The 21,979-nt window shown below is 38.6% G+C and overlaps 1 protein-coding gene across 3 annotated transcripts in view; it reads left to right on the top strand.

Annotated features, from left to right (window-relative positions):
- znf277 (zinc finger protein 277) overlaps nucleotides 1–21,979 on the top strand; it is a 53,864-nt gene that overhangs the window by 17,474 nt on the left and 14,411 nt on the right. For all 3 annotated transcript variants that reach the window (XM_048548936.2, XM_059652435.1, XM_048548935.2), the window contains exons 5-9: nucleotides 10,516–10,607; nucleotides 11,405–11,515; nucleotides 17,402–17,534; nucleotides 19,896–19,963; nucleotides 21,672–21,768. In XM_048548936.2, coding sequence (XP_048404893.1) covers nucleotides 10,516–10,607; nucleotides 11,405–11,515; nucleotides 17,402–17,534; nucleotides 19,896–19,963; nucleotides 21,672–21,768 — 501 coding nt within the window. The remainder of the gene's footprint in view (nucleotides 1–10,515; nucleotides 10,608–11,404; nucleotides 11,516–17,401; nucleotides 17,535–19,895; nucleotides 19,964–21,671; nucleotides 21,769–21,979) is intronic.

Below are 21,979 nucleotides of genomic sequence, written 5' to 3' on the forward strand. Positions count from 1 at the left end.
ACTGCAGCAACACATCCCTGCTCCTGTACTTTAAACGTCTTGCAATGAAGGCCAACATACCATTTGCCTTCTTTACTGCCTGCTGTACCTGCTTACCTTAGGCGACTGGTGCACAATGACACCCAGGTCCTGTTGCATACTCCCCTCTCCCGATTTACAGCCATTCATGTAGTAGTCTGCTTTCTTGTTTTTGCTTCCCAAGTGAATAAGCTCACATTTATCCAAATTATATTGCATCTGCCATTGATTTGCCAACTCACTGAAGCTGTCGAGATTACGCTGAAGGATCTCTGCATCCTCGTCTCATACGCCACCCTCCCACCCAAGTTAGTATCATCTGCAAACTTGGAGATGTTACATTTTGTTCTCTCATCCAAATCATTAATACATTTTGTGAATAGCTGGGGTCCCAGTGCCAATCCCTGTGGCTCCCCACTAGTTGCTGCCTGATAATTTGAAAAGGACCTCTAAATCTTTGTTTCCTTTCTGCCAACTGGTTTCCTATCCATCTCACTACACTTCCCCCAATCCCATGTGCTTTAATCTTACACATCAATCTTTTATGTGGGACTTTGTCAAACGCTTCCTGAAAGGCCAAATATACTACTTCGAATGGCTCCCTCTTGTCAAGTCTACTGGTTACATTTTCATAGAATTCCAACAGATTTGTCCAGTATAATGTCACAGCAAACAACTGAGTGGCATGTATCGCATTCCCACTAGTCCTGCCTTCTAATATAACAACAAGGTATCAAGAAGGAATGGTGGATACACAACCCAGTTCAAACTTAGTTGTTGAGATTGCCTGCAAAGCAGAAAAATAATTCTGCTGCAACTAGATAATTTAAGATATTGGAGCAGAATATTAGAAATGGAGGAAGCTGTCTTCATAGCTCAGACAGAGACCCGCGAATAAATGCACAGAGAAAAACCAAGTAAATGGCTGCAGCTGAGAAAAGAAGTTGCAAAATACATCAATAAAAATTACCAAAACAAACTCCGTTTCTTGAGGATCTAACTAAATCCTCAGGCTAAAACAAGCAAGAAAGTTAGGCATTGCAGATTTTAAAACCAGTCTAAGTTTATGAAGAGAGACAGTTTTGTTCTGCAACAGAAGACTAAGATTTCACCACCTCCCAGCAGAACTTGATAGACATATTGCACTTCAAACAGTTTAAAATCAAACATTGACAAAAGAATGGACACAGATTGGCCAGTATCGGAACATGGATTAGATACTCATGAATTTTGACGTTAGCCAGTCAAATGGTGATCAATACAGAAGAGAAAGTAGTGTTAGTGAAGACAGCTGGCTGCAAAAAGAACAGATTCATTTATGTGTTGTTGTCTGTGTCCAATGATACAAAGCCGAGGCCAAACATGATATTCAGAGGAAAAGAAATCCCAAAATAACAATTCACAAAAATAGTTATCAGCCAATTCCTGATAAAGATAGTTGGATATATGAAGGTGGCTTGAAAATATCTCTGAAGAAAGTTTAGAGTTTCCAGCCTGGAGGATCACAAGTTTTTTTTCTCATTTCGGACATGTTCACATCAGGGCTTATGTCGTGTGGGATAGGCAATGCAATTGATGGCACATAAGATAATTTCTGGAATAATATACATGATGATAACACCAAAGCTGATAAAGGCATTGATGGTTTTGATTGATATGTTGCCATTTAAGAACCAGATTAAGGCATATTTTTCCATGTTGAAGACAAGGAGGGTGATTTTCGTGAATTTTGATTCAAATTTAGTTTATGCTGTGTGCTGAATAGTACATTTTTGTACAATGAAAAATACTGCATGAAATTGTATAAATTTGTGTACATGGCTTTTGTTAGTGTTGAATTTGCTACTTTAATGACTTTAGTTTACAGAAACTAATGTCTATCTCCATGTAAGTTAGTATTTACTTATAAATTAAAATAGAATCCTTTTGGAAGCAGAGTTGGCAGGGACAAACTGTGATGTGGCAGTTGCAATAGCAAGGCAATGCCAAATTTTAACCTCTCTAAAAATGAGTATGTAAAAGTCAATCCCCACAATATACAGGGTGTCATAGCTCTTAATCAGACTTAAAAACTGTTTATACTCAGGGTATGAGAAGGTTTTAGGTTTTAAACACAAGACACAAAAATCCATCCAGCATTCTTTTGAATGCCTTGTGTTGAAACCAAAAACTACACCAGCATAAATGCACTAAAATTTTCGACATTATCTGACTATTATGAAATACTTTTATAACACATCTCCAGAACACATGAGACTTGAGCGCATACCTTCTGGCCCAGATATAGGGCTTCTAATGCAGCACCATAAGACCTTCTGAATAATAGATTCTTGGAAATCCAAACATTTAGAAAAGGTAGTGAGCAAAACAGTGTTGCAGTCAATATAATTACAAGTACTTCAGAAAGCATAATGAACTCGGCCTTTTAATGAAGGTGTGCTTTTAGGATTAAGAGAATCTACTGAAGCATGAATACAAGAGTTGTGCAATGACAGGCAGATGTTGAGTTACAGAAGATACTGTTTTTCTTTGTGTAACGAAATACTAATGATTATAATCTAAAGTGTAATTATATTATTCTGTAGTCATGAGGCTGTAATGAACTTAATTCAACAGCAAACGTACTGTTGGGCGTATTTAATTTTTCTTTGTCCTCAGAAATGCTTTTGTTGAAAGACCTAATTAAATTTCCTGCACGGTGGCTCAGTGGTTAGCACTGCAGCCTCAGAGTGCCAGGGACCCGAGTTCCAGCCTCGGGCAACTGTCTGTGTGGAATTTGCACATTCTCCCTGTGTCTACGTGGGTTTCCTCCGGCTGCTCCAGTTTCCTACCGCAGTCTAAAGATGTGCAGGCTAGGTGGATCAGCCATGCTAAATTGCCCGTAGCGTTCAGGGGTGTGTGGGTTATAGGGGGATGGGTCTGGGTGGAATGCTTCAAGGGGCAGTGTGGACTTGTTGGGCCAAAGGGCCTGTTTCCACACTGTAGGGAATCTAATCTAATCTAATCTAAATATAATGTTGATGTACCATAGTTCATTCAATGATTTTTTGACTCCAACTAAAGCTGCTACTGTGATTATTTTGCTTGCCTACAGTTGAGATTCATATATGTCCACATAAATAGTGTTCTTTTCTGAAACTACTTGAGAAAGAAGGACAATCTGTTTGTTTGATTCATGATTTATGTTGTTCTCAGCTACACTCCCGGGTGCTACAGCTTGCTTCTCTTGTTACTGATGGTTATCCCAACACCACTGAAGGAAAGTGCATTTCTGGATTAGATGGGTGTCAACTATAAGTACACACTTAGAGAAATTAGAAGTGGAGGAAGCTGTCTTCATTGCTCAGACAGAGGCCTAAGAATAAATGCACAGAGAAAAACCTAGTAAATGGCTGCAGCTGAGCGAAGAAGTTCCAAAATATATCAACAATGACCAAAATAAACTGTGTTTCTTTAGGATCTGTACAAATTCCCCACGCTGAAATAATTTTAATGGGGACAACATAACTATAGTAGCCCAAGCCAAACATAGACATGTACAGGAATTCCTGAAGGCATGGTTCTCAACCCATAATGCAATCAGCAAACATATAGAATTGGATCCCATATACAAACCCGTACAGATCAAAACTAGAAATTACACTACTCACAATTAATGGACCAGACAGTATAAACTCCAAGCGGAGTAGAACAACATTGCTTCATCAGAAACCTCACTGATGATGTTATCTAGCATGGTGATGAAACGTCTGAACGAAAACAAGCCAGCTTGGCGAGTAAGTCAGCAACCTCACCCACAACCCGAGATACAAATCTTTGCCAAAAACTTTAAACACCTATGGGCACGACATGTTAAAGATTGCCCGACAACGGGAAACCTGCGGCAACTGCCTGACCTCTACCTGCAAACAACTTCTCTTTCTCTACGAATGCCTCAGGAACCAGGCACTGCCCCTCAGCGTGAAGTACAACCTCCATTCAACAATTCGCAGGGACAGAAAATAGTTGAACACAGAATGCTACGGGTAATGATTAATGATGCCCATAACCGACTCTACCAGTACGAATGGGAAATTTCACGCCAAAAATCACAATCCCTAAACCCTACCAGCTGTGGACTACAACCCCAGAACAGTCCATCACAATCAATCAACACAGGACCAAAACTAAGAAGCGATGCAAGCTACAGGAGAAACTTACCAAGCTGATCCACCACAAAGACAACCATAAAAACAAACTGGACACATGGATAAGCAACCTATCCAGCAGGCAACTCAGAAATTGAGAAAGCTGTCCTATTGTGCGGACTGAACTAAAGCCACAAAGATGCAAACAAAACAGACTTCATGACTGCCCTGGAAAGTACATTAAAAGACGACAGACTCATGGGCAAAAATCAACAAGCCATCCGACGAACTGTAATCCCCAAGCAACCCTGAAGGAACACATGGTACACTCTGAACACCTAGGAGAGAAAACCACTAGATAAATTCAAGAAAGGCAAGCACATTTTATAATCCTACCTATAATCTAATCGGACTATGTTAAGAAAGCGCAGGCATTGCTTGCAGATGCAAACACTTACCAACAGGTGGCAATACACCCAACATCGCAGCTAGGTAATAGGATCACCCAAATACTGAAGAGACTAAAGATGCAGGACAGATAGCCAAGATGGACTACGTGAGAATGAAACCAGAAGGCACAAACACCACCTGCTTCTATGGACTTCCTAAAGTACACAAACAAGACATCCCTGTCAGACCCATTGTCTTCCTACCAGGCACACCTTCATACAAACTGGCCAAGGACCTACAACAGAGATTGAAACATGCACTTGATGGATTACCCCATTTTATCCACTTAACCCGAGAATTCCTCAATACTCTCGAGCGTAAAAATCAGCGATGACAAGATTATGGTATCACAGCTTTGATGTCACAGCTTTATTCACATCAGTCGACATCCCACCAGTCAAAGAAACACTGGCCACATTACTGGAGGAAGCAGAAACACAGACCAGTACATCCATTAGTGATGACAATTTACTCAAACTACTAGACCTGTGCCTCACCACACACTTCGTCTTTAATGGATAAATGTAAAAAAAACAATGGCACACTCCAGAAGTAAGCAGGAAAGAGGAAGAGCACCAATACAAAATCTTCGCTATGAATGAATAACCTTGCAATTTCATCTGCAGGTGCCTACTAAATAGACAACAACAAGAGGCCATAGTATGCCCTAACACACTGGCCTATATCAAGAACATACCAGAACTGACAATGAGACTCCTAAGATCACTAGGAATCACAGTAGCACACAAGTCCACAGCCATGCTACAACAAACACTCAAGGATTAAAAACCTTATTCCTGCAAAATGCAGAACCAGTATGGCTTACAAAATACCATACAATGACAGCCACAAACATTACATTGGACAGACAGGAAGAAGACTAGCCATAAGAACATAAACTAGCAGCAAAACAGCATGACAGACTCTCCTTAATATCAGTACACTCCAACAATGAAGGCTATCAGTTTAACTGGGACAAGGTAACTATAGTAGCCCAAGCTAAACGTAGATGCGCACGTGAATTCCTAGAGGTGTGGTTCTCAACCCATAGTGCAATCAACAACATAGAACGTTACAGCACAGTACAGACCCTTCGGCCCTCGATGTTGTGCCGACCTGCCATACAGATCTCAAGCCCAACTAACCTACACTATTCCATGTACGTCCATATGCTTGTCCAATGACGACTTAAATGTACCTAAAGTTGGCGCATCTACTACCATTGCAGGCAAAGTGTTCCATTCCCTTACTACTCTCTGACATCTATGCTATATCTTTCAACCCTCAATTTAAAGCTATGCCCCCTCGTGCTCACTGTCACCATCCTAGGAAAAAGGCTCTCCTCATCCACCCTATCTAACCCTCTGATTATTTTATATTTTTCAATTAAGTCACCTCTCAACCTTCTTCTCTCTAATGAAAACAGCCTCAAGTCCCTCAGCCTTTCCTCGTAAAACCTTCCCTCCATACCAGGCAACATCCGAGTAAATCTCCTCTGCACCCTTTCCAAAGCTTCCACATCCTTCTTATAATGTGGTGACCAGAACTGTACACAATACTCCAAGTGCGGCCATACCAGAGTTTTTTTGTACAGCTTCACCATAACCTCTTGGTTCCGGAACTCGATCCCTCTATTAATAAAAGCTAAAACACTGTATGCCTTCTTAACAGCCCTGTCAACCAGGGTGGCAACTTTCAAGGATCTGTGTACAAGGACACCGAAATCTCTCTGCTCCTCTACACTTCTAAGGATCTTACCATTAGCCCTGTACTTTGCCTTCTGGTTACTCCTACCAAAGTGCATCACCTCACACTTGTCTGCATTAAACTCCATTTGCCACCTCTCAGCCCAGCTCTGCAGCTTATCTATGTCTCTTTGCAACCTACAGCATCCTTCGTCACTATCCACAACTCCACCGACCTTAGTGTCGTCTGCAAATTTACTAACCCATCCTTCTACGCCCTCATCCAGGTCATTGATAAAAATGACAAACAGCAGTGGACCCAACACTGACCCTTGCGGTACACCACTAGTAACTGGTCTCCAGGATGAACATTTCCCATCAACCACCACCCTCTGTCTTCTTTCAGTAAGCCAATTTCCGATCCAAACTGCTATATCTCCCACAATTCCATTCCTCTGCATTTTGTACATGTAGAATTGGACCCTATTTCCAAAACCATACAGATCAAAACTGGAAATGACCCTACTCACCATAACCGGCCAGCCTGTATAAATTCCAAGCGGAGTAGAACAACATCGCTTCATCAGAGGCCGCACTGATGAGGCCTCACCTAGCATGGTGCTGAATCGTCTGACCGAAAACAAGCCAGCTCAGTGGGCAAGTCACCAGTCTCATGTAAATACACACTGTGGTTGATTGATCTCCCAGTTCATAACATTCATGCATGTAGACCACATTTGCATTGAAGAAGCAAATGTTTTAGAACTGTACTCAACTGTGGAAGGAGCATTGTTAATATTGATGAGATTGTAAGTTCAACACTAATGCCAAAGACTCAAATAAAAAAACTCTAGGTTGACACTCTAATGCAGCACTCCTGTGGTACTGCATTTATCTCTTTTTGCTATATTTTTGGGATGTGGCTTAAACCAAGATGCTATCTGTTTTCCGAGGTGGACATAAAAAAATGTTGTGCCACTGAACTTTTTTGTTTAAAACTAGAGTCTCTATCCTTGAATCAGCATTTTTTAAAAAATGGTTCTAGACATTATCACATTGCTGTTTGGGATAGGTGTTATGCACAAATTAACTACCGAATTTCCTTTTATCATGTGGAACATAGAACAGTACAGCACAGGAACAAGCCCTACAGCCCACTATGTCTATGCCAGCCTTTATGCCATTCTTAACTAATCCCATCTGCCCATACCAAGAACCATATCTCTCTGTATTCCCTGCCTGTTCATATGTAAGGTTATTTCTTAAAGAGTTGATCAACTGAGAAGGTATTTTAGAAAGGCCACAAAGTAGCAGTGGGCCAAATTGACTTTGGGTGCTATTAAATTATAAAACCCAATTTAAACAGCAGCTCTGTTGTCATTCTGAACTCTGATGAATCAGGCAGCCCTGGGTTCAAGCCCTACTTACTGTATTTGAACACTAATCCAGGTTAAGTAATCAGGGCATTGATGTGAGATATTATTAGCCTGTTCAAATGAATAATAGAGGCAATCCCTGTTTTGCGAACAGGTTCCATTCTGGAGTCCATATGCAAGTCAGAACACAGCGCAGGGTATTGTGAAGCAGCTCTTCAGAAGTACTGGAAATGTTTGTTTGTTAGGTCTTTAACATTACACCCTTATATGGGATTGCGTTCATTATCTGACTTGCAAATGTTCATATTTTCATTAATCAAGGACCTGCTGCATATTATTCCAGGAAGAACTTAGTAGTTTCATTGAATTTATCTCTTTGTTCGTGCTCCTCTCCTATGCACAAATTAGCCTGTAACGTAATAAAATTAGACTTCAAAAGTAAACGATTGACTGGTTAGTGCTTTTGGAATGCTTAGGAATTTGAAAGATGCGATGCAAGTAGCTGTTCTTTTGATTGTTCTCTGTTCAGTTCCACTGCACATTACTTAGCTTTTCTTTCTTCATAAGTAAAACTGCTTGATGGACAAAACAGAGCATGTGCTTATCCACAGAATTCGCCTCAGGCATTAAAATCATGACTGGACAGAATAGATGGGAGAAATTATCGTGAAAACATTAACTGTTAAGATGGCACACATTTTAAGTTTACGATGCATAAGTAATGTGAGAAAAAGCTTTTGCACAACAATTGGCTTGGATTTGTGATGTACTGCTTGAGAGTCAGATAAGAGTCTAGTTCAGTTGAGACTTTAAGAGAGAATTAGACGGTTGACTACAAAGCAAGAATGTGCAGCATTAATGGGAGAAGTGGGAGAATGTCATGAGGTGAATTGCTTTCAAAGAGCAGGTGCCAAAACAATAGGCCTAATGGCCTTCTGTTGTTCTGTACAAATTTTGTAAATTGGACATGACTCAGATCTTAAAGCTGTGTTTAGAAATGTGTGCCAGATGCAAAAATGTAATGGTGTATTCTTATTTCACAATAACATTTCTATTTCAATAAGTAGCACAGATGTATATGATTACAGTTTAAAATATAATTAGGAAAGTGAAGACAACATTTACATATAAGCAGCATATTTATGCCATCTTTTAAAAGAAAACAATTAATAACTTGCATTCCTGTGAAAATATATTACAGATGTTCAAATGTCAAATTTATCAGAAAAAAAGTTGTTTTTGTCTAGCTTAAAATAACAGGAATTTCCTGTTATCCAGTAGTTTTTGGACTGAAGCCTATGAACTAATTTCTGTTTGCTCATATCAAAGCTTAAAAAAAGGAGACATAAAAAGTATGTCAATTTTTGATTTTCGTATTATATTCCTGGGGCCTTTCAAATATAATGGAAAATTAAAGAAAGATCTTTCATCCACGTCAAACCTTGTCACAACTTCAGGTTACCTCAAAGCACTGCACAAACAGCACCTTACTTGTAACTATTGTCAGACAGGTAAACACAAGAATTCAGGAAAAAAAGCAAAATGTTAAGCAACCAGCAAATAACTGACCACAGCATTTATTTTTAGTGGGACAAATGTTGACCAAGACGCACACAATTTCCCTATTTCCCAAGTAGTACCTGGGATTCTTTCATGATCATTCAGGAAGCAGAAAAGGCTTCATATTATGTCTCATTGAATAATACATAGATATGCCAGTACTCTGTCAGGACTGCTCTGATCATCAGTGTAAAATATCTGGTCAAGAACAATGAGGCTGAAATCACCACGTTCTGACTTCAGTCTTTGCTTTCTAAATTGAAACGAGCTGACACTTGGTGACATTAGCACAAATCTTCACTGTCCAGATTGTTGAAGATTAGATGTATAACAGAAAATGTGCATCATGATGCTATAGCTATCCTGACCTGTGGATTTAATTGCTCGAGATGTTTAGACTTTGGGTGCAAGCAAAGGGGCGCTGTTCCTACAGCTTGCATTGAACCTCGTTGGAGCGCGCTAGCAGATCTGAGGCAGAAATACTGCCATAGGAACACAGTGGAGTGTTTAAGTGACAGGCACCTCGAAGCTCAGGGTTACTTTTATGGACAGAGCATAGATATTTGTTAAAGCTGTGACACAGACTGCATTTAATTTCCCAAGTGTACAGGAGACCACATTGCAAACTGCAAATAGAGTAGACTAGATTGTGTAGTGCAAGTAAGTCACTGCTTCACGTGGAGCCTGCTGCAGTGCCCCAGCAAGACTTCAAGTTGGAGAAACAACACCTCATCTTCTGTTGAAGTACCTTAGCCTTCAATGCATAACCTGGAGTTGAACAATTTTAGAATGTGAAAGCCATCATCTGTGTTTATTATCCTACCCCACACCCTTCGATCCAGTTTCCTATGAGTCGCTCCCAGCACACAGCTGATACATTTATACTTCTCGTTAGCACCCTTCCCAGCATCTAACTGTTTAAGCAATCTCTCTCTCTCCTACCCTCCCTCCCTCACTTTGGAGACCATTTCTGTGTATTGTTATAATTCCCTTCAACCCAACATTCTCCACCCCACCCCATCCCGTTATCAGCATAAATGCTACCCTTTCTCAGCAACAATGAGTTATGATGAAGGATGATTGGACTTGAAACTTTTAACACTATTTCTGTCTCTACAAATGCTGCCATACCTGCTGAGTTTCTCCAGCATTTTTTTGATTACAACCAAATATGCAGATCATCCAAACAGCAGTAGCTTTACAGATTGCTTAACCTTGCCTGTTTATTCCCTCATTGTCCTCTATGATAAATATAACATAGTCAGTATCAGTTTTTCTGACTTATTTCCTTTCGTACAGGAAGAGGTTTTGGAACAGCAACAACAGGAAAGGAATGACAGCAACTTTGCTCGTATCTGTATGTTTTGTAATGAAGAATTTGCAGGAAACAGGTCCGTAATTTCTGAAGCAGCTGTGCTTTTTTTACCTCTGCGAATATTGAAGTAATTTTAATGAAGTTGTCCAGTGTTTTTTAACCATTTGTAACTAGTAATCTAGTAACCCTTTGTAGACCAAACTCCTCTCGCTAAGGCTGATATCAGAAACATTAAAGTGTTTGCCATTTGTGATTCATTTCAATTGTTGTGCAGTGTTTATACCATATTTCACTAATTACCAAGAATTTCAAAGCACAAAACTATTTTATTCATGTATTACACTTGGGTGGGGGAGGTGCTGGTTGGCTATCATGTGATTTAGAATAGTGCCAACCAAGAGGGCACATTCATTTCCCACTACAACTGAAAGTCCCGATTCCTCACCTTGTTCTTGAGACTTGATCACAGGAGCAAATAACCATTGACTAACACTACTAAGTAAAACAAAAGAACTGTAGATGCTGGAATTTGGAAACAAAATCAGAAATTGCTGGAAAACCTCAGCAGGCCTGACAACATCTGTGACGACAAATCAGACTTAACATTTCGGGTTCAGTGACCCTTCCACAGAACTCGGACCCATTCTGAGGGAGTGTCACTGGACCCGAAATATTAACTCTGATTTCTCTGCACAGATGCTGCCAGGCCTGCTGAGGTTTTCCAGCAATTTCTGTTTTTGTAAAAAAAGCAAAGAAATGTATGGGGGGAAACTGAGCCTATGTTGATACAGATTGATGTTATAAAAGTTAAAATTTAAGTAAGGATCTGAATGAAAAATATTATTTTTGTTTTTTTTATATTCATTTATTCAGGGCTGTTCTGTTTAACCACATGGCTAAAGATCACTCTTTCAATGTGGGCTTACCAGACAATATTGTGTACTGCAATGAATTCCTGGATTTGGTGCAGAAAAAAATGGATAAGTATGCGTGGTTTAAATTTTTTGAATATATATATATATATATATATATATAAAAGCAGCAGTGGTGCTTCATTAAACATTGTGAGGATACAAAAATAGAACTTTAGCCATAGTGCTGAATTCTTGATCATATGTCCATTGCAAGGATCAGAAAATAATGTTGCTTCCCTTTTTCAACTGCTCTTGTTTGCCTTCATTTCATTTCAAGCGATTCAAGACAGCAATTCCAACGAAAATCACTGCAAAAATATTTCTAGCATCCTTTGATAGTCAGGCTACAAACCAATTTTATGTGGGCTTAATCCTTTAAGCCCCTCACAGATCGATGATGAACATGCATCAGAATCAAACCAGACCTTTTGTACTTCTTTTCTAAGTTGTGATTGGAAAGCAATACACGTGTTCGTATAGCTGCACAAATGTTCATTTTGGTTTAGAATTCATATTTGTTCAAGCAGTCATATATACTGTCAATGACCAGATTACCTCCACTTTCTGTCTTGCCTTTCTAAGAAATGCAAGGATTTTTTTCATTATTCCCAAATTATAGGGCCAATTTAGGTATCTAGTGTCCGTTGGTCATCTTATTTTTGCAACTGCTTAGAAACTTTAACTCATTGAAAACACGGTCCTGCACACTTTGTAAACAATGTGAGCCCATCTTTAGCTCTATGCAAGTAGATAAGATTTCACCTTGCTCAAAACCGTGTTAGGTGCATGCTTCTATGCTGCTGTTCAGCTAAAACAGTCATTTTGTTCATGTTACTTACATAAATTTTCAATATGTGGGTTAACTGTAGTTTGTGAGCAGAGCAAATTTCTTTCTTTATCTGTGACAGGTGAAAAGCTTAATTTTCCATCAACGATCAACAGACTGTTATTTCAGTTGTCTTTGTGCACACTTGAACGAACTTGTATTCAAAACATTTCAGCAGAAGTATGCACCTTTCACACTTCTTTGCAACAATGTAGCCTCATCTCACTTTGAGCAGGCTCTTGAAAAATCTGACAGTATTAATAAAAACTGAACAATATCCTACTGAACCAAGATTACATTTGATTGCAAATTAGCAGAACGTAGAATTAATGAGCCTCTCACTTGAGAAGGCATAAAAGGAGATAACATGTAAACTCTCCTGTCTGAATTTTAGATTAGATTCCCTACAGTGTGGAAACAGGCCCTTTGGCCTAACAAGTCCACACCGACCCTTGGAGCATCCCACCCAGACCCATCCCCCTATAACCCACACACCCCTGAACACTACGGGCAATTTAGCATGGCCGATCCACCTAGCCTGCACCTCTTTGGACTGTGGGAGTACACCGGAGCACCCAGAGGAAACCCACACAGACACGGGGAGAATGTGCACACTCTGCACAGACAGTTACCCGAGGCTGAAATTGAACCCGGGTCCCTGGCGCTGTGAGGCTGCAGTGCTACCAGTGAGCCACCGTGCCGCCCCCAAATTCATTGAATCCATCAACAGATGTGCTGACAGTGGTTTGCGTTGTATATGTGAACATATGAATTAGGAGCAGCAGTAGTTACTCAGCCGTGAAAATTGTTCTGCCTTTCAATAAGATCATGATTAAGCTGTTTACTATACATTTCTGTCTTCTTCCAATAACTTTTCACCCCCATGCTTAGAAAGAACCTCTCCCCCTCTGCCTTAAAAAGATTCAAAAACTCTGTTTCAGCTTGTTGCATGGAAGGAAATCCCAAGAACCCACAACCTCAGTGGGAAAGTATTACTTGTCATCTCTGTCGACTCTATGACAACTCTAGTTGTAGAATCTTCTGTAAGAGGTAACATCCTATTCACGCACACCCTGTCAAGATCCCTCAGGATCTTATGTGTGTTAACTTCCAGGGCATTTTATCAATCCAAAAATAAACAAGTCTTGATGTAGGTGATGCCAGTATTGTTGCAAGCATATCTAACAGCTGGTAAATAGAGTGAACATTGACTCAATAATAATTCTCTTTGTTTTATTATAACTACAAACCAACTGCAGTAGTTCAAGAAACTTTTCTTGATGGCAATGAGAGATGGGCAATAAATGCTCCCCTTGCCAATATTCTGCAAAACAATAAAATGAAAACTGTTTTGCTCATTTATGCATTTCTTTACAAATTCCCATTTCTGTAATTTTTGCAGTGATTATCTTATATGATGCTTAATTTTCACTCGAGAAAATAAACCCATCAAGGGGGCACATAAAATTCCAATGTGCTTTGGGCTCAAAATTGGTGACTTTGAGGTGAATGCTAGATGCAGCATAGGTAATTCCAGAGAATACATGCTAAATTCTAGCAAAATGGTTCTCAGTAGAGAATCTGGCCAGCATAAAGTGCTGGACTTGAATGCAAATTACAGTAGAACTGCATTTTCTAAAATGACCATGTTTATTCCAGAATTACACCAGATTAAATTTAGGCCTGGAACTGATGAACTGACTCATATCATTTCTCACATCAGGAAGTACATCCACAAACCTTTTGAAATCTGAACTTTGAGTAAAACAGTTAGAAATATCTCTTGCTGCCTATCACCATTTTTAGAAAGGAACTCTTCTCTTCCCAGCCTTTTCTCAGGAAACCCTTTCCATAGGGGTCATAGTAGTTTTAAATAGAGACAGAGCAAGAGCAATAAGAAGAGGAAATGGCAGAGGTGCACACATAAGCTGCAAAATAGAAGAAAATTTAAACTAGAGTTAGATGTCTGGCAGGATCTACACACGACACTGGTCCCTTGATATTGTCCATTGGACAAGGCCTGCTTAAGACATAGATGTAAAAATGTCTTATCCTACAAACTGGCCTCCAAACATCCTCTCAAACTCAAAAGATATGAAGAATACATTTACTTCAGAGCATCCAATTTCATACATTTCAAAATGGCTTTACTGTAGGTATATGTTTACAACAGTACTTATTTTTTTGCCACTGTTCCTGCATTCATGCCTGTCTGTTCTGTTGTTTTCAGCCTGATCTAATCATGTAATGTTATTGGCACTTGGCTATACTACAGTCTTCCACATTTCGTATTTTGAGAATGAGGTTGTGCTCTAAACCTCCCATAGTCTTTTCCCTAGGCCTGCTGGTCACTGCAAAGGATTGAACAGTCTGATCCTATGGCTTGCCACGATTCTGAGCAAGTATCAAGAGAAAGATTAGTCTGATGAGAACAGAATTTAGGTCATGCCTTTTATGTGCAGTCCAATGATCATCCGAAGATGATGTCAGTTAGACTTTGAAGACTGCAGATATTTTACAAGCTGTCTGCTATCATTCTTTGTGCATGTTCCCACAAGTAATCTCAAAGCATCCCATTAAATATGCTGATTGGTTTCACTCCTCTTTGTGGAGAGGGAAGCTGCAGAGGTCTTTTGTTCAGTGATGTCTGCTGTCTGTCTCTGATCTGCAAATGCCTCTTAGCATTTTCATATGCATATGCTACTTATTCAGCATCTTTATCTTTAAGCAGTATCCAGTAAATCTGCATTTGCAGCTCTGTATTCAGCAACTGATTTCCTTCGAGCCACCACTTTCCACTGTTGAATCCAACTTTTCCATCTGACTGAAAAATGACTCTCCTGTGTCTTAACTTTTCTCAGCTTTATTCCGAACCCTCGTGTCTCAGCCAATGATAAACCATGTAATGCAAAGGATGAACAAATGCTGCAGAAGGAGGCTATTGTGCCTATCATATCAGTTCTTTTTAAGAGCAATCCAAGTAGCCCCAGTTCCCCCAACATACCAGCAAATGATCTCCCTTCTAGTATTTTATTCAGTTCTGTTTTGAAAGCTACCATTGCATCTATTTTCACCTACCGTTTATACAGTATATTCCAGAAGTAGGTTATGACAACTTGTTGGAATCAACTTGTTTAGAAGTATACAACTTGATTATTGCTGAAAAAACAGCATGGCCTCTCTGATGAAGGGCCTAGGCCCGAAACGTCAGCTTTTGTGCTCCTGAGATGCTGTTTGGCCTGCTGTGTTCATCCAGCCTCACATTTTATTATCTTGGAATTCTCCAGCATCTGCAGTTCCCATTATCTCTGGTTTATTGAAGTGTTTGTCTTGCACTTGTCCTTCCCTTGTCCAGACAACATAAAAGAGATACCAATGAGGAGGGGAAACAACATTATATTCTATGAGAGGAGATTCGTTGGCAAATGGACTCTGATTGATGGCATCTTTGCCATGGAGAATGCACCAGTTAGTGATGACTAACAGTTAGGTGCCAGGCTTTGTTTAAATTTGATATCAGGCAGATGGATTCTGATTGTTGAGTTGAAGCAAGCGCAGTCTGTGTACATAAAAGCAAAATAAGCAGATGCAGGAAATCTGAAAGAAAAACAAAGTGCTGAAGAAACTTAGCAAATCTGATAGTATCCATGGAGAGAGAAACGGAGTTAAAGTTTAGAGTCCCGTATGATTATTCTTCAGAACTCACTGTGTCCATATTCTTTAATCTACAAAACACAACGTCTTGTGTATTGGTATATGTACTTTTCTGAACACATATTCTGAGAGCCCACCGGGCAATCCGAAAATGACATCAGTGTAATTTGACACACATTTCAAGATTACTTAGCAAATCAAATCAGAAATTGTTGTAGAAACTCAGCAGGTCTGCCAGCATTTGCCAAGAGAAAACTTAATCTAACATTTCAAATTATGTAACCCTTCGCTGAATTACATATAATGTCAGACAGTGTAGTGAGCTTTGCACAGTCTGGCCAGATATGTCAGCACTTTGCTTATTGCAAACAGCCAAAAGGTAATATTGTTTGATATGCTCCGCCTACGTACCTAGTTTCACACTGGCACTAATTTTGTTTTTCTTATGTTAATCATTTGTGTGATTGGCAGAACATCTTTCTGGTTTGATGGCTGCATCTTGTTAGTTGCGGATGCCGCTCATGTTGTGCCTGCATAGTAGCAAGTGAAACAGTTAATTTCATGTGTTGCTCAAACTTTTTGTAATTCCTTGCCCTGCCAGGGAGATCTGAAACTGACTGGACATTTTTCAGGACCAAATATGATCGTCTCAGGCCTGTAAATGGGTTTGCACAATGTACAGGAAGAAATGAACTCATCAGGGTTCTTCTATTCACCAACGTAGGACTCACAAAAGCGTTAGACATTTGCATTTCAGCACGATATCACGTGATCTAAACCCACAATCATTGTTTGAATTAGTACTCCTTAAATTTATGATCTCAGCCATACACACAGTGAAGTTCAGTTTTAATGACATAATGTGCGTCCAGATAGATGGCTTTACTACAGGATCTCCACTACACATAGCTCTTGCAAATATCTTTATTAGGTTCCATGTGAAATATGTCTTTGATATCATGTTTAATTAATGCATTGCCCATGTCAATACCTGAACAAATTTGAATCCATTGGCCAACCAATCAGCATTCTTATTCAGAATCATTGTTTTCCTTTTCCCTTGGTATTTCTTGAATTATTCTGAGGAATGCAAAACTAAAAACTTGCACAAAATTTTTTTTTTGTTGGAATGTATTCTGTTCGTAGAGTCTCTGTTTCTTTGGTGACAAATTTAACCAGTATGCTGAATTATTGTCTGACGGTGCTGTAGGAATATTCAAATCACGCTTGAATGTGATATTGAATGCAGATAAATGAAACATTAAAGAGTGATGTCTGCTTTATGTGTGGTTAGTTTTATCTTTCCCTCAATTCATTCGTGCAAAAACAAATAATTGCTCATTACCAGTGATAAGATTTCAACATTTTAGATCTTTCAAATGATTTTGTGGTTTATTACATTTATGTGATCAATGAAGATTTAAGTAGGGTTCTGTACTTCAAAATTGTGTTATTAGCAAATGTCTGTTTCTGCAGTTTACAGTGTTTATACTGTGAGAAAACGTTCCGTGACAAGACGACTCTCAAAGATCATATGAGGAAAAAACAGCATCGCAGAATCAATTCCAAAAATCATGAATATGACAAATTTTACACCATCAACTATCTGGTAAGATTTGTGTGCAGTTTTAGAGTCCAATAATTTAAAACAATATAAAGATCAAAATTGTTGTTGGTGAAATTGGTGCACTGAGTTCAATGAAATTCTGCTATTCACTTCATTCCTGACATTATCCTGTTTATTTTAACATCTTTATCGCAATAATAGAATATTTCAAGCGCGTATCACAAAGAATTTTGAAACTTTTCTTTGGTGACCAAAGGAAACAATTTGATTCAATATTACTCTGAGGGTGTTGATTATAAAAATGTTGTCATGAAGCATTTAAAACTGATTAAATTTGTTTGGTAAGTCTGCAGTAGTGTTGAGAGCTACTTCATGATGTTCATGATTAATGGTTTGCAGACTGTCACTTCAAGTGTTTTGTGTTTTAGAAATGGTTTTTAGTTATGATTAAATGTTCAAAATCAATAGCGATCAAACATTTCAGAAGTTTGTTTCCATCTACTTAATAAATTTAAGTATACACTTAAGTCCAGTGTTCACAACCACACCTAATAGTTGGGAACTCAAACATTTGCCATTCTGACAGCAATATTCAAGTTGATAGAATTACATGAGTCTAATTCATTGATGCAATTTGATATTTTATATTTTTTCCCTACTCCTATGATCTGAAAATTCTTCATTACATTAGCATTAGTGTAGCTTCTTGGATCCAGTTGATCACAACTCAGCTAACACATTTGTTTTCATTGGACTAACAAGTTCACTATAATTCCTCGTTGTCAAAAATTTCTCTCACCACACATAATTGCTGTATTGCAAAGTTAAGCCATGAATTATAAGTCAGGTTTTAATTGTGTCATTCAGTACCAGTTTTATTTTAAACTCTAATTCAGAAAGATAATGATTTACCCAATTTTTTTTCTTTGAGTAAAACTAACTGTTGTCCTTGTAGCATAATATTGAAACTTTGCTGAAACCCTAGAAATAAGCAAGCCATGGAAGTTTCTGAGCATTTTCTCTCATTTAAACAGTGATTACTCACATTAACCCCTCCTGGAGTCAGAAGTTCACTGATTATTGCTTTAGCATTTTTATGCCCTTGGAGCTATTTTGAAATATTGCAATATAAGAATCATTAGCCCCTTACAAAGAAAAGCTATAAATTACTATTATTACAACATGAAGACCTCTGAAGAAATAGCATTCTTCACGTCAGACTGACTATCCTTCTCTTACAGCAAACCGTCTTGTTCTACTTCCAAAGTAGGTTACAAATTGACGATCTTTCAGGTGTAATTTGTTCAATCATTTCAACAGCCTTTTGTTTTTGCTTCCATTAATGTGCTGGTGATAAATTTTTTTTTTTATTTTTTTTTGTCATCAGTCAACACTACTGATGAATTCCATTCTCATCAAAATGTCGATTTAAGCTTATAAAGCTTAGAAGTTAACTTTGTTTTTTCTTAACTCCTTTATGATTTTTAGAAGAAAGAAACTCTTCAGGTTGGTGCACGACAAATCACAACAAAAGTTCATCCAGCATCTGTGACGGACCCCACTTTTGACTCCCACAATTATGTATTGCATATACTTAGGTTGAACAAAAACAGAAGTTTCTGAAAAAGCTCAGCAGATTTGGCAGCATATGTGAAGAAATCATCAGAGTTAATGTCTTGGGTCCAGTGACCTTTCCTCAGGCTCTATCCTATCATTTACTCCCTACGCCAGCCCCCTCCATATTTTCTGCATATAAACCGACGTTCTCCCAGCTACCATCAGTTCTGCGGAAGGGTCACCGGACCCAAAACTTTAACTCTGTTTCTACAGAGGTGCTGTCAGACTTGCTGAGCTTTTCCAGCAACTTTTTTTTTGTTCCTGATTTACAGCATCCACAGCTCTTTTGATTTTTATTTATAGGTTGAATCTCATTCTCTGCCAAGACATACTATACTTACATTAGGAATCAGCATCAGCTGAAGAAGGGTCCCGACCCGAAATGTCAACTTTCCTGCTCCTCTGATGCTGCCTGGCCTGTTGTGCTTCTCCAGCTCCACACTATTTATACACTTCACCCTGTTTTTGATGGGATTTTTTGAGGCTTCAAAGGAAAAAACTTAGATGCTTGCATCTGTTGCTGACATTTCATAACAAAATAATTTCCTGTGCTGTAGAATACATTTCCATTTATTATATAAATTGATCTGAAGGAAGGCTATTTAGCATAAGGTTTCAATAAGAAGTTGAAATGTTGGGTAACTCATTGAGTAACTGTTAATGCAGTGTAGCTTTGTGACTTTAAAAATCAAGCAACTAACTACATTTTGCATTTAACCAAATGGACAAGAATACTTTTAGTTTTTCCTCACAGCTGTAAAAACTAATGTTAAATTTGACTTGCAGGAACTTGGGAAGAACTGGGAGGAAGTTCAGGCTGAAGATGACAGAGAAATGACAGAAGAGCAAGATGAGTAAGTGGTTTAAAGGTTTCAAACTTCTACCGTTATCATTTTCTGCTTTCTGTAAGAAAGTTGTCTTTATTTTTGGAAATGAATCAAAGAAACCTGGTGGAAGTTACAATGCACTGCTGCAGCCATACATCACAAAAATGAAGAACTAGCAGTTTTGTTATTAAAATTCATCAGACACCACAAGACAGAAGATATAGCATTTTATAATTTCTATTTGCAGTCTTACTCAACCCATTTATTTTCTATGTTATTAAGATTTTTTAAAAATTCAGTCAGCCTCAAAATGAATTGATGTTCAAATCTATTCTTGAGCAGAAAGAAATGTGAAGTAGAGATTAGTTTGTAGCTCTGAAGTCATACCTCTCTTGCATCAATTAATGGAGGAAAAAAATAATTATTGATGTAAGCTTGTTTTCTACCCTCCCTTTATAGCATACTATGCCATGGGGCAGAATACACCTAGGTTCTTGCACTTGGAAAACTGATGGACTGTTGACAACCCTTGACCATAAAATTTATTGTGTTTCTTAACTGCCATAAATGCTCAATATTACTGACACAGTGATAAGTTGGATTTCTTTTGTAGATTTCTTTTATTCTTCATGTTTACACCTTGGAAAGCCATTTCGTATTTCTGCAAGAAGAAATCTTCATTGTATTAGCATGCTGCCAATGGCAAACATAGAGTAATATCAAACTCCACCGTTCATAATTTGTACCTACTCAATTTGTAAATCATTTGCTTGGGTAATTTGCTAGAGGTGAGATACAGAATTGCGATGAAGAATGTGGAAAAGTGAGTTGGTGCATGTCAGCTTATTTAACCCCAGTTTTCACTGAGACAGACTTTGTTTGATTCCCACTAATGGAATCAACAGTACTGTGTCATTGTGGTGCTGTTTCCAGTTAGTGAAAGTTTTGATTAGCTCTTATGTAGCTCTTGGTCATTTTCAGTTGGCCAGTCACCATGATTGCTGGAGTGCGGACAGTGTAAATCAGAACAAAAGTAGAAATTGCTGGAAAAGCTCAGCAGGCCTGGCAGCATCTGTGGAGTAAAATCAAAGTACCCTTGTCAGATGAAATGACCCTTCTTCAGAATTCTATTCAGACTGCCAGACCTGCAGAGCTTTTGAAACAACTTCTGTTTTTGTCTCTGATTTACAGCAGCTGCAGTTCTTTCATTTTCATTTAGTATTTATCTCCTTGCCACTTCTGTTCTAGGCATGCCTACCTTGAGGAAGTTCTGCTCTCTCCAACAGGATTCCCGTTCTATTAAGTTGCAAGGAAGGGTCACTCGATCTGACACGTTGACTCTGATTTCTTTCTTCAGCAAGTACCAGACCTGCTGAGCTTTTCCAGGAATTTGTACTTCTGTCCATTATCTTCACAGGTGCTCATTGTGGACTTTGAGTTTATGCAGTCACTATGAACGTAATGTACATTCCTTGCCCGAGCAAAACATAGTCGAGCAAATGCCGATATGATATTGCCACCAAGTCTTGTGCTTGTTTTGGTTGTGTCAGTTATGAGAAGGCTATATTCTTTTATATTGTATTCTAACTTGTGCAGGACCTGAAAGTGTCAACTTCTGTTTTGAAGCATTTGGCTATTTGTGTAGTATTTAAGAGGAGTTTATAAGAATAGGAACCGTCTATTATGTTTAACATATAAATTTTTCTGGTGGTTTATTTTTACATGATTTTTGCAGTGATTGGTCAGATTGGCAAGATCATCCAGTTTGTGTTGTTTGTCTCTTCTGTGAGAAAGCAAAAGATACGACTGAAAAACTGCAACATCACATGAAGGTAACATTCAGTAAAATAATATCATGGAATATGTAATTTATCCAATGAACCAAATAGCTTACAGGTTACATGCCTCAATGTTCTTATTCAATTGAAAACACCACGTATTCCAAAGAATTTTATTACATTCTCTTAATGACATTATGTAATAGCTAACAACAGCTTAATATCTGTCTTTTTAAAATCAAGTAAACATTCTGGCGCAGAAACT

The sequence above is a fragment of the Stegostoma tigrinum genome, chromosome 18, assembly GCF_030684315.1.
Source record: "Stegostoma tigrinum isolate sSteTig4 chromosome 18, sSteTig4.hap1, whole genome shotgun sequence".
Classification (NCBI taxonomy): Eukaryota; Metazoa; Chordata; class Chondrichthyes; order Orectolobiformes; family Stegostomatidae; genus Stegostoma; species Stegostoma tigrinum.